The following is a 15,089-nucleotide window of genomic DNA, read 5'->3' on the forward strand; positions in this document are numbered from 1 at the left end:
ACCTGTACTTAGGTCCGATTTTCCATCCAAAAACCAGACAAACATTGAACCTACTGTTTATTTTCCAGGGTTTATTGAAGATGCTGTTATATGATGAGATCAGAATGGACAGAAACTGCTGACTAACCTTGCATAGGTTACAGACTCTGCCTCAGCGGCCAGTGAAAAGCTCTGCAGACGAAAGCAGCAGCCAATCAGAGAGAAACAGTAAAAACAAACAAAAACAACCAACAAGTTCAGAGAAAACCTCCACAGACCAGCAGAAAGGAAACAAATACAATGCGTCCATCTCTGAGACTTTGGCTTCTCACCGACAGGAAACAGAAAATTGAACCAGCTGGAGACAGTTGTTATTCTGGTTGTAAATCCCCTCTTTAGACTGGGAATCATACAGTTTAGTCTGCAGTCATCCATGCATTTGGGGATATTTACTGTCAGAAACTCTGCAAATGTCCCACTATCATCATCTGAAAATAAACCTTATTCATCAACAGCTCAGCATTGTTAAGCTGTAAAAAAAAAAAAAAACAGAATAAAATAAATAAATGTTTAAAACATTTAAAATAAATAGACATAAAATAATAAAATACATTTTTACAGAATTGAAAAAAACATTGGACTTTTTCCATCTGACTGAAGATTTGAACTGAAATAACAAAAATGTGTCATTTTGAAAGGATTCAGTCTTCAAGCTGCAGAAAAAACTGAACCCCTAAACTGCCTAAACATTTAAACACAAAATATCTGAATGATTTCTGCTTTTTTTTACCTGAAATTTGCTGAATGTTGCATGTTCTTAATATTCATTTCTTTTGCTTTGAACTTTGCGTGTTTTTTTTTTTTTTTACTTGAAAGGTTTCCAGCAGATTAATGACAGAAAGCAGTGTAAAGTAGCAGCAAATCCTGATTAGCTGCATTTAATGACTGATTTATTGAACATTGCAAGACAAATGTGAGGATGAGACACACTTCGGAGCTGAATTAAGTTTATTGCTGAGACCAAACCTCTTTTCAGGCTGTTCTGATGCCTCAAAGCAGCAACAAATCAAATTATCTTGATCGATAAATTCTAGAAATCACCAGGTTGGGAAACGTCCGCAGCTGCTTAATGTTTCTGTTAGAAAACAAATTTAATCAACTGGAAATCAGTTGGATTCTGGCAGTAGGAAGCTTCTAATTTAATCGCATTTACTAGAGAGGTACAAACTGGATTTTTCATTGAAAAGTGGAGAAGTTCTTTCCTGTTTACTGTAGATCAGACAGTAAAAATGTTAAAATGATGATATGTAACTCAAACTACAAAACATCATTTGGTCCCTTCAGTTGCATCAGCTACAGAAATCTCTCCAACTTTGGCCCCCCGAATATGAAGCTAAACCAATTAAAAGACCATCGACTTCCCTGACGGTGCTTTTAATCAATAATCTAGAATAAACTTAATATTGATATGATTAAATTTAAAGGTAAAATGTTTTCTTTTTTCTCTCTCAATCTTTCCGTATGTTTAACACGTAGCACCTTTGTAGCTTTTATGTAGTTTTTCCAGACTAATTAAAGGGATTTTAATGCGCCGGTTAGGAAACCCGTCAGTGACACACAGCTGCAGCAAAGCTTGGTGAGAGAGATCCCCTTGTCCAGGTTGGTTTTTACAGTGCTTGTTATCCTGCCATCTAGTGGTGATAATGTACAGTGTGAAATTTGTGGGATCTGCAGGTGCATCTCAATAAATCAGAACATTTTGTAAAACAAATGTATTTCAGTAATTCAGTTCAAATGTGAGACCTGTATATAGATTCTTTCAACACAAGAGTGACATATTTCCTATTTGTCTGATTATGCTGTATGGCTACTGAAACTAATTTTAAACAAATTTTAAATCAGAAACATAGGGGGAAAAAAGTATTTTAATACAGAAATGACACACTCATATGCACTAAATCCTTGGTTGGACTTAAGCTTGTGCACTTTTTTCTGCCACATATTTTCCTTCTACTAAACTTTCAATTAATATGGTTTTATACAGCACTCTGTAAACAGCCAGGTTGTTTGGCAGTGAGTTTTTTATGGCTGACCCACCTTGTGGAGGCTGTTCATGACTATCGGCTGAACAACTGTGGGGTCAGCAGTCAGCACCATCTTTGTGCATTATGGCTGAACATTTCACTTTTGTAATAAAATTCCTTTTTTGATGGTTTTATGTATTATAAAAATTTAATGAATGACTAAATTTTATGGGTTTTCATGATCTGCAAGCCATAATCAAAAATAACAGGAATAATTGCTGAAACATGTCACTGTATGAAATTAATCAAATTGAGTTTCTCTTTTTTTTTATTGAATTACTGAGATAAAGTGCATTTTGGTGATATTCTAAATGACCCTGTTATTATAGACCTGACGAAAAGGGTTCAGTCTAATTTGGATCCCATGCAGTCCAGTGATCAGGATGCTTGAGGATTTACAAGGAGCTGGAATGTCTAGAATAGCCACCAGAGGGCAGTAATGGGAGCTATTGCATCCATTAAGTGGCAAACATCTGAGGTGTACAGATGTCTCTGAGGCCAGAAACATAGTTAAATAGTAGAACAAAAATGATGGTTTTCAACATGTTTAGCAAAAAAAACTTAAAGAAATGTGGCACAAATTTGTATTCAGCCCCTTTCACTATAATACCCCAAAAAAATCCAGTCCAGCCAATTAAAATATTACCTAATTAGTAAATAGAGTACACATGTGTGCTGGTCTGTGAAGGCCTCAGAGGTTTGTAAGAGGTCATTACTGAACAACCAGCATCATGAAGACCAAGAAACAGCAGAAAAGGAGAGCATTAATCAGAGAGGCAGCCAAGAGGCCCCTGGTAACTTTGGAGGAGCGGGAGAGGTACACAGGTCAGGTGGAACAATGTCAACAGGACAAGAATTAATCTTCCACTTCACAAATCTGGTGTTTATGGAAGGGTGGCAAGAAGACAAAGTCTTGCAGTTTGCCAGAAACCATATAGGATACATAGGAAGAAGATTCATCTGACTAGATGAGACAGAAATTAAACTTCTTGGCCTATATGCAAAGCGCAATACTGCACATCATTGTAAAAACAGTCTCCCAGAATGAAACATGGTGATGGCAGCATCATGCTGCAGGGAAGCCCTTCTTTAGCAGCAATATGGAGCTAAATACAGGACGGTACCAGAAGAGAACCTGTTGGAGGCTGCAGAATATCAAATAATTTATATATCAGAAAGGCCCAGTCAAAGTCCAGACTTAATTCCATTAACACTAATCTTTTTTGCCAAGATGTGTGTGTAAAAATTCAAACTGATGTTTGACGCTGTTAGAGACAAACCCTAACAGGCTTGCAGTGTAAGTTCAGTTAAATTTGGTTCTGCAAAGTGTTCACCCAGGGGGCTGAATACTAATGCACACTATCCAGAACCGAGTCTTTAGAACATAAAGTCGGCTCAGTTGGAACCGTTGTTTTAGTCAGTCGTTTCTGCCCTGCAGAAAAACCCATCGCTCCCATAGCTCTGCTCCCCCGTCCTGAAACAGCAGCAGCAGCAGCGCCATTTTACCGGCAGGCAGAATGACTAATGCTGCTCTGCAGAGGAAACACTTGAGTGCCTCTACAGATCCATCAGCCCTCCCTGAACTGAAACGTCCCACAGCTCCAAGGCACATGAAGCAGGATCCTCTCGCTGCTCAGACCTCTTCACTGAAGACAGGGTGAGGGAACAAAGGGGCCTGATGAGGAACGGATAACCAAAATAAAACAGGCTCGCTTTGATTTCTCTCTGGGTTTAGTCAGGAAAGAATCTATTTTTGGTCCTGCTGAAAACTGGTGGTGTTTGTGCTCTCATTAGGTCGTGTTTTTATTATTATTATTATTTTTTTTACTCAATTTGTTGGCAATAACTAAACTTCACCACATTAGATTCATACTGAAAATAATTAAGTAGATTCTTGATTAAAAGTGGCTTAAAGTTTACACCATATCAGTTTGATAGCCGGCTTGTTTTGAAGTATAATTCTGGTATTTTCTCCTCGATCGGATTTGATTATCCAGCTTTATTTAAAAATGGGTCACTTGCCTCAGTAGCCAATAAATCAGCAGATAAATCGTCTGCAGCAGTCCATCCAGGGGGGAAATTTGTGCGTTACTTTGATTCAGGCTCAACAGTGAAACGAAGGCGTCGGAACAGGCGGTTAATGAGTTGGCTAATTAAATTCATTGTTACATAATGGCGGATTCAAGCGATGCCTGTTGGTGTTAAGTAATCTGGACTCTTATCACAGTGATCATGTCTAAACTTTTACATGGTGTCCTGGATTCCCAGAACTAACCCTCCACATAAACCCAGATGCTTCCATACACTGTTTTTCTATTTGCTACAAGCAAGAATGATAAGTTTTGTTCTTTAAATTCAGAAGTTTACATCTACTTAGTATTTGGTAGAATCGCCTTTTAAACTGCATGACTTGGGTCAAATGTTTTGTGCTTCTCCATTAAGCTTCTCACGGTATTGTGTTGGAGTTCTGGCCCAATTCTCCCTGGACAGAACTGTTGGAACTGAATCAGGCTTATAGGCCGCCTTTCTCTCTCACACACACCTTTTCAGCTCTGCCCTCAAATTTTCTATTTTTGGTCACTTTGTAACTAATCTGGCATTAGGCTTTGGGTATATGTCCACCTAGAGGACCCATGTGTGTCCAAGTCTCAACTTCCTGGCTGATGTCTTGAATTGTTCCTTCAGTGCTTCCAGATAATGTTCTTCTCTCATCATGCCGTCCGTTTTCAAATAGATGTCCCTCCCGCACCAAAGCATCCACACAACATGATGCTGCCACCACCGTACTTTAGAGTTGGGATGGTGATCTCAGGCTTTCCTCTTTTTCCTCCAAACTGGACAATAATATCTCTAAAACCAAAGGTGTTGGTTCCTGAGTGTATTTGCAAGCTGTGATCTGGAATTTTGGTGGTTCTGGAGTAATGGCTTCTTCCTCACTAAGTGGCCCTTCAGCCCAGGTTAGGGGTTACCAGAGTCACCCAGGATCTTCACAAGATCATCCGCGTTTGTTGTGGGGTTGAAGCTCTTATGTGGCACCAAGACACTCATCACTGGGACACAGAACCTGTCTCGTTCCTGAACAGTATGACAGCTGGACTTTCTCATGGTGTTTATACTAGCATTTAATTCTTTAAACACATGAATGTGGCACCTTCCGACATCTGGAAATTGGCCTCAAGGATAAACCACGGTCCACAATTCACTTCCTGATGTCATAACCTATTAAAAGCTTGCAAAGTCATCTGGGCTTTTAAAGGCATACTGATCTTAGTGTATGTAAACATTTGAATTTTGAGAAGGTAATAAAATGAATCTAAATAAAGCTGTTCTGGCATTTAGCAAATAGAAAAAATTTTGATAATCCTCACTGATCTAAAACAGGTTTTGATTTTAAACAGTGTATGCAAACAATGGGATTCTGCTGGATTTGACCAAAACAGACGCTGATTATTGTTTTGCTCGCAATGCTGATTATGTGCTGCAGCTTTGTGTCATCGACTAGGATAGCTGAGGGTTTTGTTTTTTTTTGGCCCAAACATATGGAGCAAACTGTCTCTTCAGTGGCAGATATGTGGGATCAGGGCATCTTTATATAAGGACGGGTTAAGCTGCACAACGTAAGCTCTTATAACAGCAGGCACTTTAGTCAATTCTATAATAAGACAGGCTTCAAGGCACTGAAAGCTAATTTTTAGATATATACTCTTCGAGCTTTGTTCGTTATCATACTCCTTTTCTTCTTCAAACTAACAGAAAAATGGGCTCACAAATCAAATTAAACGTTCCCATGCACTCAGTATCAATCTTTAGGGAAATACAAAAAGGAGGAAAAAACTTCTGAAAGTAATTATATTTTTAAGATTTCTTTTGTTTTGAGCACATTAGCCCCTTCTAACAGTTTTCCTCCGTCATGCATTTTTCCACGGAGTACCTTAACGGGAATCATCGTCACCTCCCCTCCGTTTTCCCGCGCTCCATTGAAAACTGCAAGCAATTTAATACTGACGTCATGCATTGAATATATGTAGCTATATCATAGCTGTTTAGGCCGTAATGCTGAAGTATTTTGACATGCCGTGATCTCCGAAGAAACAAATGTTGCTGTTCTCCTTAAACATTCAAGACGGAAATGCTCTGAAACAACTTTGACGATAAACGGCCAGAGCACTTCTGGTGAAAACGAAACATAATCCAGGAGAAGATGAGGGAAGCTGAAGAAGACAACAACAAAAAGAAAAAGAAAATGAGGTAACGTTGTGTGCATGCTGATATAAAAGAGAAGAGTCTCCACATGCGTTTATATAAAGGAGCGTTGCATGGCATTAAACAGGGAACCCTCAGCTGACCTGCAGCAGCATTGGTGCAGATCCTCCTTCCAAAAGGCTCCACAATCTTCCTGTTTGCTTTTCAGAAAGTGCCTGAAAAATTCGCCATGTAATGTTTTTCCAATTTTCCTGGATGTGCTGCAGAAAGCACACACGTCTGTAATTGTAATCCATCCCTGGTGCGGTTGTTCAAGGAGGAAGTTGTTCTTGTGAATCTTAGATGGGCTTTCATCCACGGCATTGAGTCTGTTGCACCAAACCAGGCTGCTGTTTCTTTCATCAAAAATGTATCAACCAGTTTTATTCTTTGTCCTCCAGTTTAGTCCTCAACGTTCATCTTTCTTATTCTATGTATTCACTTAAAACACTTATTTTTATTAATATTTGATATGACTCTCCTAAATGTTTTAATGTGTTTTTAGGTTAATATAAAGTGCTTTAATAATCTAAATAAACCAGCCTTTTTTCCACAAATGTTTGATTTGTGTTATTCAGCTGTTAAGAGCTGGAGAATTAAAAATATTATAAATTAATACACATCAGTAAAAAAAGATGGCAGTGAAACGTTGCAGTAAATAGGTTTAAAGTTATACTCCATTTATAGCAGAGACTTGCATGTAATTAAAGAGGCACTCCATCAATTTAGTATTGCACAATTCGGGTCAATACAGACTATTATTGGCATGTCGCAAGAACACTACATTTCCCAGAGAGCAATTGGATCATGCTCCTCTGTCTTTAAAAACCTGCACCTATTTGTAACAATTATACCATAAGAATACATGTGTTTTAAACCATGGCAGAGAGCAGTATGCCTTTTTATTGGTAGATGGGCTCTCGGGGTGTGGATTATAAGTAATACCTGGAAAGTGTTGGGATGTTTATTAGTTTTTGTTCATACTTTTTTATATTTTTGCATTTCTAAATTTCAGATTCATCTTCATATTTCTGTAAAACATCTTCTAAGCTCTTCAGACTGGGTTTTAACATTATTGGGGGTCTTTTCCGTAATAAACTGATATTGTAAACACATTTGACATATTAAAGGACAAATGTAGCATAAGTACATAATAAGTATTACATAATACTTAATTAATACATAATAAGTAACATTCATTTTTCAGACTGTTGTAGCCAAGTCTTAATTATTTGGGGTCTGGGTTATAAAACCATGACCCCTACCACCTAAAGCTCACCTCTGGAGCAGACAGACCAAGTAAAATGTGTAGTCCGACCATGCATGGAATACATTTAGAAAATTCAGTAGATGTCATAAACTCTTGGAGCTGGGTTGTGAAATTGTTGGCTGCTTGTCTGTGATACAAAAATAAGACCTCCAGCACTTGAAACATGCCTCCAGACAAAAGGGATTTAAGCTTGACATAGCAGTACAACCCCTCCTTAATTGTATCAAGTACATCTGATGAAATAAAAGAATATTCAGTAAACAGTTTCCAAAGTATTGAGGAAACGCCTAATGTTGGTCTCAGGACCAAATGGATTGTGGTTGTTAAAATATTGGACTAACCTGTCAATTCATGACAATACAGCAGAGCCTGGTTGTAAAATGATTGAGGGCTTGTCCAGAATACAAAAGTAGGACCTCTAGCAGACATAATACGTCACAAGGCCAAAAGGAATAAAGTTTGATGTGCTAAATCAGCAGTGCCACCCCCATAATTTTAAAATATATATCAGATTTCAAATGGTAGGAAATTGATAATTTTCCAAAGTATTGAGATCATGTTGTTATTTGGGGTCTTATCCGGGATGCAAAGTCTTGTCTCTGCCACTTAAATGGATTCAATATGTATATAACTAGTGGAATAACTTCTGTTATTCTAAAAAAAAAACATCTCATAGTTCAGAAGTCGCGTTTTAAAATTCATCAGGGGCTTGTGTAGAATACACAGTAAGACTTATAGTACCTGTAAAATTCCCTCAGTCAAAAAAAAGGCTTGAGCCTCGTGTCTAAAAACAGCAGTGCAGGAGGCAGGTCATGAGATTGTTGGGGGCTCGTTTACAAGGTAAGGAAAATGGACCTAAAACATGCCTCAGGACCAAGGTAATTGAGCTTCACATCTAAAATGAGCAGTGTAACCCCTTTTATTTAATTAATTACATCACACGGTTTAAAGGGTAACAAGAGAACATTATTTACCTAATATTCTAAAGCAGTATAATTAATTGGGTCTGGTATACCTAACAATGAGCCCTTTGCCCTTGAGCCAAGCAGATTAAACATGTTAAATTGATGGAGTAACCCCTTGAAATTTTAAAATGAATCTGAGAATTCATTTGTTAAAAGTATAAAATTCTGTTGTTTTTTAACCTGTAGGAGCCAAATAAGACCTTTTGGGACTTGTCCGGGATGAAGGACACAGCGTCTTACACCTGAGTCCCACATCTGGCCAAAAAGGATTGAATCTGATGTGTAAAAGTGGCAGTAACCCATACATTTTTTTTGGAATGGATACAAATATTTAACATAACTTTTTGCCAAGATCTGCTCAATATTGCCTCACTATAGGTGTCTTAAAGTGTGTTTATGCCTTTAAAAGAATAATATTTAAAAAAACGAACAAAATGCGCCTATAGAGTTAAAGCATCCAGATATTTCTACAGTATTTACAGCAGTGTGTTTGGCATTGCCTCACACATCGGTGAGCAGCTTCCCCCTGTTCACACAGTTCTGGCTAGGGGTCGTGCAGTTGGCAGTTCTAAGGTTTGCTTCTCTAAAGTTATCAATGCTGTTGTTCAAGTCCTCATCTATCTCCATGTATTCTGACTTGCTGACCACAGAAGAAGTGCGGCGGCTTGAGTTGGTTTCTGATGCCAAGTTTTGGTTGCTGATGTTGAGCAGCTGTGCTTGCTCCTCACCTTCCGTCTCCCGGTGGTAGAAGTAGTTGAAATTGGACACTATGACTGGTACAGGCAGTGCGATGGTCAACACACCAGCGATGGCGCAAAGCGATCCAACAATTTTCCCTCCGATGGTCACTGGGTACATATCCCCATAGCCAACGGTTGTCATGGACACCACAGCCCACCAGAAAGCATCCGGGATGCTGGTGAAGAACGACTCCTTTTCCTCAGCTTCAGCAAAGTAAACGGCGCTGGAAAATAAAATCACACCAATGAAGAGGAAGAAAATGAGCAGTCCCAGCTCCCTCATGCTTGCCTTGAGAGTTTGGCCCAGAATCTGGAGCCCTTTGGAGTGTCGGGACAGTTTAAAGATCCGGAATACCCTCACCAGACGAATGACCCTGAGAATGGCTAAAGATGTGGCTTGTTCCCCTCCTCCCCTTCCCTCCCTGTTTTCTTGGTCGTCAGCTAGCTCTGTGCCAAGAGTGATGAAGTATGGGAATATAGCCACAATATCAATAGTGTTCATCATGTTCTTAAAGAATGCTGCTTTGCTAGGGCAAGCAAAGAAGCGGACTATCAGTTCAAAGGAAAACCAGATGATGCAGAGCGTCTCTACCAAAAAGAAAGGGTCTGTCAGGATGTTTGCCTTGTAATACATGGTGGTGTTGCCCACTTGGTGAATGCGGTCATTGGGATCCTCCTTTAGCTCCGGTAAAGTCTCCAAACAAAATATGACTATTGAAATAAGAATGACCATCACTGAGACAATGGCAATCCCCCGGGCCGGTCCCGAGCTCTCTGGATGTTCAAAGAGGAGCCAAATCTGCCGCTGGAACTCCTTTTCTGGCAAAGGCCGCTCCTCTTCCCGTATAAATCCCTCGTCCTCCCTAAATTTCTCCATAGCCTCTGCACCAAGTTCGTAAAACTTTATCTCCTCTGAGAACATGTCCAGCGGGACATTGACTGGCCTCCTCAGCCGCCCCCCAGACTGGTAATAATACAGGATGGCGTCAAAGCTCGGACGGTTCCGATCAAAGAAATACTCGTTTCTTAAGGGGTCAAAGTAGCGCATCCTCTTTTTGGGGTTCCCGAGCAGCGTATCCGGGAACTGGGCGAGGGTCTTCAGCTGGGTCTCAAAGCGCAGCCCAGAAATGTTGATGACCACCCGCTCGCAGCAGTCATGATCATTGTGGTCGTCGTCAAGCGGGTAGGGGTCCTGTGGGTGACCTGGCAAGGTGGAGGTATCGTCCATGTTTTCTGTGGACACCACAGTCATCCTTCCTGGTGGGTGTAGGGCAGGAAGGGAAAGAGGTGCGTAGGTGGTGGGGGCAGGTTGAAGTGGATAGGCCCCTACAGATGCCAGGAGATGCGCAGAGCCTCCCTCCCTATCACCATCATCATCCTCATCATCGCCATCGTCTCTGAACTGAACGTTCCCTCAGCAGGTTCTCGTCTGATACCTGGAACAGAGGGGAAAATAATACCAAGTGTCCTCAGAAAAGAGAAAAACTCGTCAGAAATTTTTCAACATGAGCTTCTTTCCAGAAAAACGCAGCGTGTGCTGCATCTGCTGGATTTTACCGCATACATCAGTATTCAAGTTTGCAGCCCTGCTGCACTGCCTCACTCTGCACCCACAGTTCTCACTCATCCAACACCTTCCCACTCAAACAACCATTTACACATCCACACAACAAACGGAGCAATAAAATCTCCTCTGAGTGATGAACATCAGAGATGAAACGTACCTGAGTTGGAGAGGAGCAGATGGAACTGATCGTCCTCTCCAGCCGTCCAGCATATATCTCTTTACAGTGTCTCTGAAATATTAATAGACTATGTTGTCTTGGTCAACATCCGTATCCTCTTGGTGTTGGTTTTCAGCGTCAGTCGGTGAAGCCTGCAGGGGGAGGAGGAGGAAGAGGAGGAGGTTTCTGACGGCTCTGAACGCAGCAGCAAAAATCCCGACTGACCATTTCTTAAAATCATAGTGGAAAACAAGGAGGAGGAGGAGGGAAAGGAACAATAATGAGCTGGATGAAGCTCACATCCTGACGGGAGGACCGGACTTTGCTGCATCAAGAGAAAAGCGCTTAAAAAAATCAGATGAAGGAGAGGAGGGGAAATAAGGCAGAGGATCCTGCTGCGGACCCTATGTGTGTCTGTTAATTTGGAAGCATATTGCAGGATTTCATGAGGAGAGGAAAGAAGTGAGTGAAGCAGGGAAGGAGGGAGTGAGGGAAAACAGGGAGAGGAGGGGTGGAGGATTCGACGCAATGCAGACACACTGTACAGCACAGAGAGAGCTACAGTAGCGGCTGCATGTCAGCAGAACCAGCCGCACGACTCCTGTCGGGGGCAGGTTCTCCTGCTGGGAGCCGAGGGAATATACTTCCCGGTGAGGAAAACATCGAGGGGCGCTCTGTGCACAACGTGATTCTCCTGCAGGTGTCAAACAGTCCAGATCTGACATGGAAAATCTGCCAACTGTGATCCAGTACTGACCCATGAGTCTGTCAGAACCAGCTCTGGAGGTCTGCACAGAAACAACAATCTGATCAGATCTAAAAAGAAAAAACAAAACATGAAGAAAGCAGAAAAGACAAACCTGGTTCTGTGTTATTAGAATTAAATCATGAAATCAGGTCCCAAACGGAGGTGTTGTTAGGATACTGTAAGGCTGGGGACCCAGCCCAGGTATAAACAATTAGCCTTTTTTAGTAATTTATAGATTAAGATAATACAGGAAAATATTAATGTTTTTCCCAATGACAATTAAAAAAAATAAATCAACACTCCATTTACTTGGTGGTTCATGTTCATAGATATCTGCTGACCAAAATATAAAAATCTGAGGAAAAATTAAAAAATTAAACATTAAAAATCATCTCAAGAGTGATGATAAACATTTAAATATCTAAGGTGGCTGTTGATATTTATAGATTTATTATGTTGCATATGCGTGTCGCTTCCATATAGTAATAATAATCATCTTTATTGGTCATTGCACATGTACATTACAACGAAATTTGTCCTCTGCATTTAACCCATCCCTTATAGGGAGCAGTGGGCTGCCATTGTGCGGCGCCCAGGGAATTATAGGTGGAATTAAACACAAATAAATACTTCAGATTTGGAATTAAGGACGTAATGATAAGTTTAATCAAGAAGATACATAACTTTAAAGTTGATCAGCTATTGAATGTGAGTTTCTGCTCTTTCTGTCTGATGAGGGTCCACTCACTGTCTTGTAATTCTGATCCTCATCTACAGAAACCCCAGACCTCGTAAAACAGTCCCTATATTTAAAATCATAAAAGGATACATCTACCAGTTAAGTAAAATGATCTTGGTAAAATAATTAAAATCCTTTAAACATTATTTATTATGTTACTCATGCAGGAATTATGGAAAGTGTTAATTTTGTTTTTAAATATGTTTCATCACTGATGATTTCTGCTGTATTGGTTCAGTTTGGTACAATGCAAATGGTTTAAACCACCCCTAAATATAAATGAAAGATACATAACTTAAAGGTGTAAATTTGGGCATCTATTCCTAACCCCCCCAAAAAACTCATATAGTATAAGTATGATAAACTGAATGCAAAAATCATTTATTTCTTTTGTTTATGGAGTTTACATTTAGTTTTAGTATTTTACTTTTATATCTTATTGTCTTTTAACTTTATATATTTTATTACCTGTGACCTTTTGAGTTATATTTTTTTTTCATAATGTGCCATTGTTACAAATTGTGACAAATACTATAAATAAGTATATAATAATAAAAGAATCTGAAAATGAGTAAAACAGCAGTCAAAGGTCCAAGAAAAGAGAAAAGACTAACTTTGAGGGAATATCTAAAACCAGAGAGACAAGTTTTAGCTGCTGCAACCTGTTCAGTCAGGAATCAGTTCAGTATCTCAAATCTGTTCAATTAGGAATCAGTTCAGCGTATAAAATGAGTTCAGATTAATTAATTTCACAGTAAAGTATCAAAGGAAGAGTGTTGATTTAAAGTTCAAAAAGTAAAATCCTTTAACCATAAGGAAAAACCATTTTTTTTTTTAAAATAAAAAAAATTGAAAATAGCTTAAAATGGCTAATCTACATAAAAATCATTGGGACGAAAAACCGACCGTTCAAAACCAAAGAAAAACTCTGTATCCTTACCATAAAGACCACTAGTACCAAAAAAAACAAAAACATTTTCTAATAGCTATCAGTTTGAGTTTTTATGTGTCCACCAGGTGGCGCTACATTTTCCCCCATTCAAAAATATCATGTCAAACCTTTTCCTGTTTTCTCCAATGGTGCCTTGCTACTGAAATAAGTGTCACTATTGATGCTGAATAATGGATTGTGTGGGTAAAAGAAAGCGTGCATGTGTAATTTATTTCAGGGAAATTATCATTATTATTTTTCCGAATTTCTTCTGTTAAAAAAGAGCAGAAGAATGTGAATATACTGACCTTTAAAATACTGACTCATTTAAAGGGGAAAAAATATTAGAAGAAACCTTTTTCAGCAGTTTTTAGGAAGCTGATTTGGTTTTTCAATCTGAGGATGCATAATAACACTAATTTAAAATATTTTTGCTAACAGTTATTGACGCATCTCAGGGTCCTGAAATGTAATGATAATTATTGTAGTTTTGTGGAGCTTTTTGTGGAACTGTTAATGTTAAAATCGCCAACATATATTTAATTTTTGATATGAATACTTCAGGCTGAAGGGTTTTAAAAGACTGACATAATTAAAGTGGAAAGAAAGATTAATATGTAATGTGTTTTAATAAGATTTCAGTCTTTTTTGTCCCTAGGGAGCAAAGCTTTAGGATTATAAAACAACTTTTGAGGGTTAAAAAACTTTCAAACATCTAGAAATGATTTCCTTCCTGATTGTTCTTTACTGCCAGGTCATAATATAAAAGTTTCAAACACTTTCAAACATCCAGAACCTGCTTCTGATACTTGTTAGCAGCTTTGGGCTCTGATGGTGAACGTGTGCCGATAAAAGGGGGATAAAGAATTTGGAGGAAGTTATAAACCTGCAGTCTGGAGTTACTCTGAGCTGAATTTAAACTTGTTGAGACTTATTCTCCAGAGCTGCAGCCTTATCTCTTCCTTCCACGTTGGAGCTTTCAGATGTATTAATAATTCAGCTCAATCTGAAAGCATAAAGCAAACCTATTGCATTTAACTGCTTAGAATCCACTAGAATAAAGATGTAGTCCACACAGAAAGGCCTACACAACTGAGATTTTAACCATCAACCTTCCAGCTTTAATGCGGCAGGTGATCCTCCACAGCATGGTGCTCCCTACAGTCCTCCTAAATCTAGATTCCGAAACAGATTATTCTTTAAAAACAATAATCAATAAACGTTTTTGCGGGATTTTTGCGAAACTTGGATGTTTTCTGTAAGAACATGTTTCTGTCTTTCACCTTACCCCTTAGTCCAGACATATGGGGAATAGAGAAGAATATCGTCACATGTAGAACACAGTCAGTACCCTCCAGAAGTTCTTGCAGCTCTTTTGGTTTTCATGTCAGCCTCTTGGCAGGATCCCGGTCCAGATTTATAGGTTTGTTTCAGGCCATTGTCAAGTTCAGTTCTGCTTCAATTCCCATGAAAAGTTAAACTTGTACAGTCACTCTATGGTTTTAAAGGCATGTTGGGGGTTTTGGAGACTTCTTTGAGGTCTCCTTTCAGGGTGAACTTTCTTGGTCAAACAGAACTGTTCATGTTGGCAGTTGTTTTTAATGTCCTCTACTTGTAGACTATTTTATGTACGGTGGAATGGTGGAATTCAAAACGTTTTGACACCT

General features: G+C 39.1%; 1 protein-coding gene and 1 long non-coding RNA gene across 4 annotated transcripts in view; one reads left to right on the forward strand and one right to left on the reverse strand.

The window, feature by feature from the left end:
* The window catches only part of LOC124883079, a 97,605-nt gene that overhangs the window by 17,200 nt on the left and 65,316 nt on the right, over positions 1-15,089 (forward strand). The gene's annotated exons all lie outside the window — the stretch shown is intronic.
* kcna1b (potassium voltage-gated channel, shaker-related subfamily, member 1b) lies at positions 57-12,104 on the reverse strand. Of its 2 annotated transcripts, XR_007042074.1 has the most exons (3): positions 11,005-12,104; positions 6,410-10,716; positions 57-6,274 (listed from the first exon to the last, which is right to left on the reverse strand). XR_007042074.1 is itself a non-coding variant. In XM_047389968.1 (2 exons), exon 2 carries the CDS (start codon positions 10,530-10,532, stop codon positions 9,042-9,044), a length of 1,491 nt encoding a protein of 496 aa, XP_047245924.1. In that variant the 5' UTR covers positions 10,533-10,716; positions 11,005-12,104; the 3' UTR covers positions 57-9,041. The 2 variants fall into 2 exon arrangements, 1 of the variants encoding a protein (XP_047245924.1); XM_047389968.1 differs by having other exon boundaries at positions 57-10,716.

This window comes from Girardinichthys multiradiatus, chromosome 17, assembly GCF_021462225.1.
Source record: "Girardinichthys multiradiatus isolate DD_20200921_A chromosome 17, DD_fGirMul_XY1, whole genome shotgun sequence".
NCBI lineage: Eukaryota > Metazoa > Chordata > Actinopteri > Cyprinodontiformes > Goodeidae > Girardinichthys > Girardinichthys multiradiatus.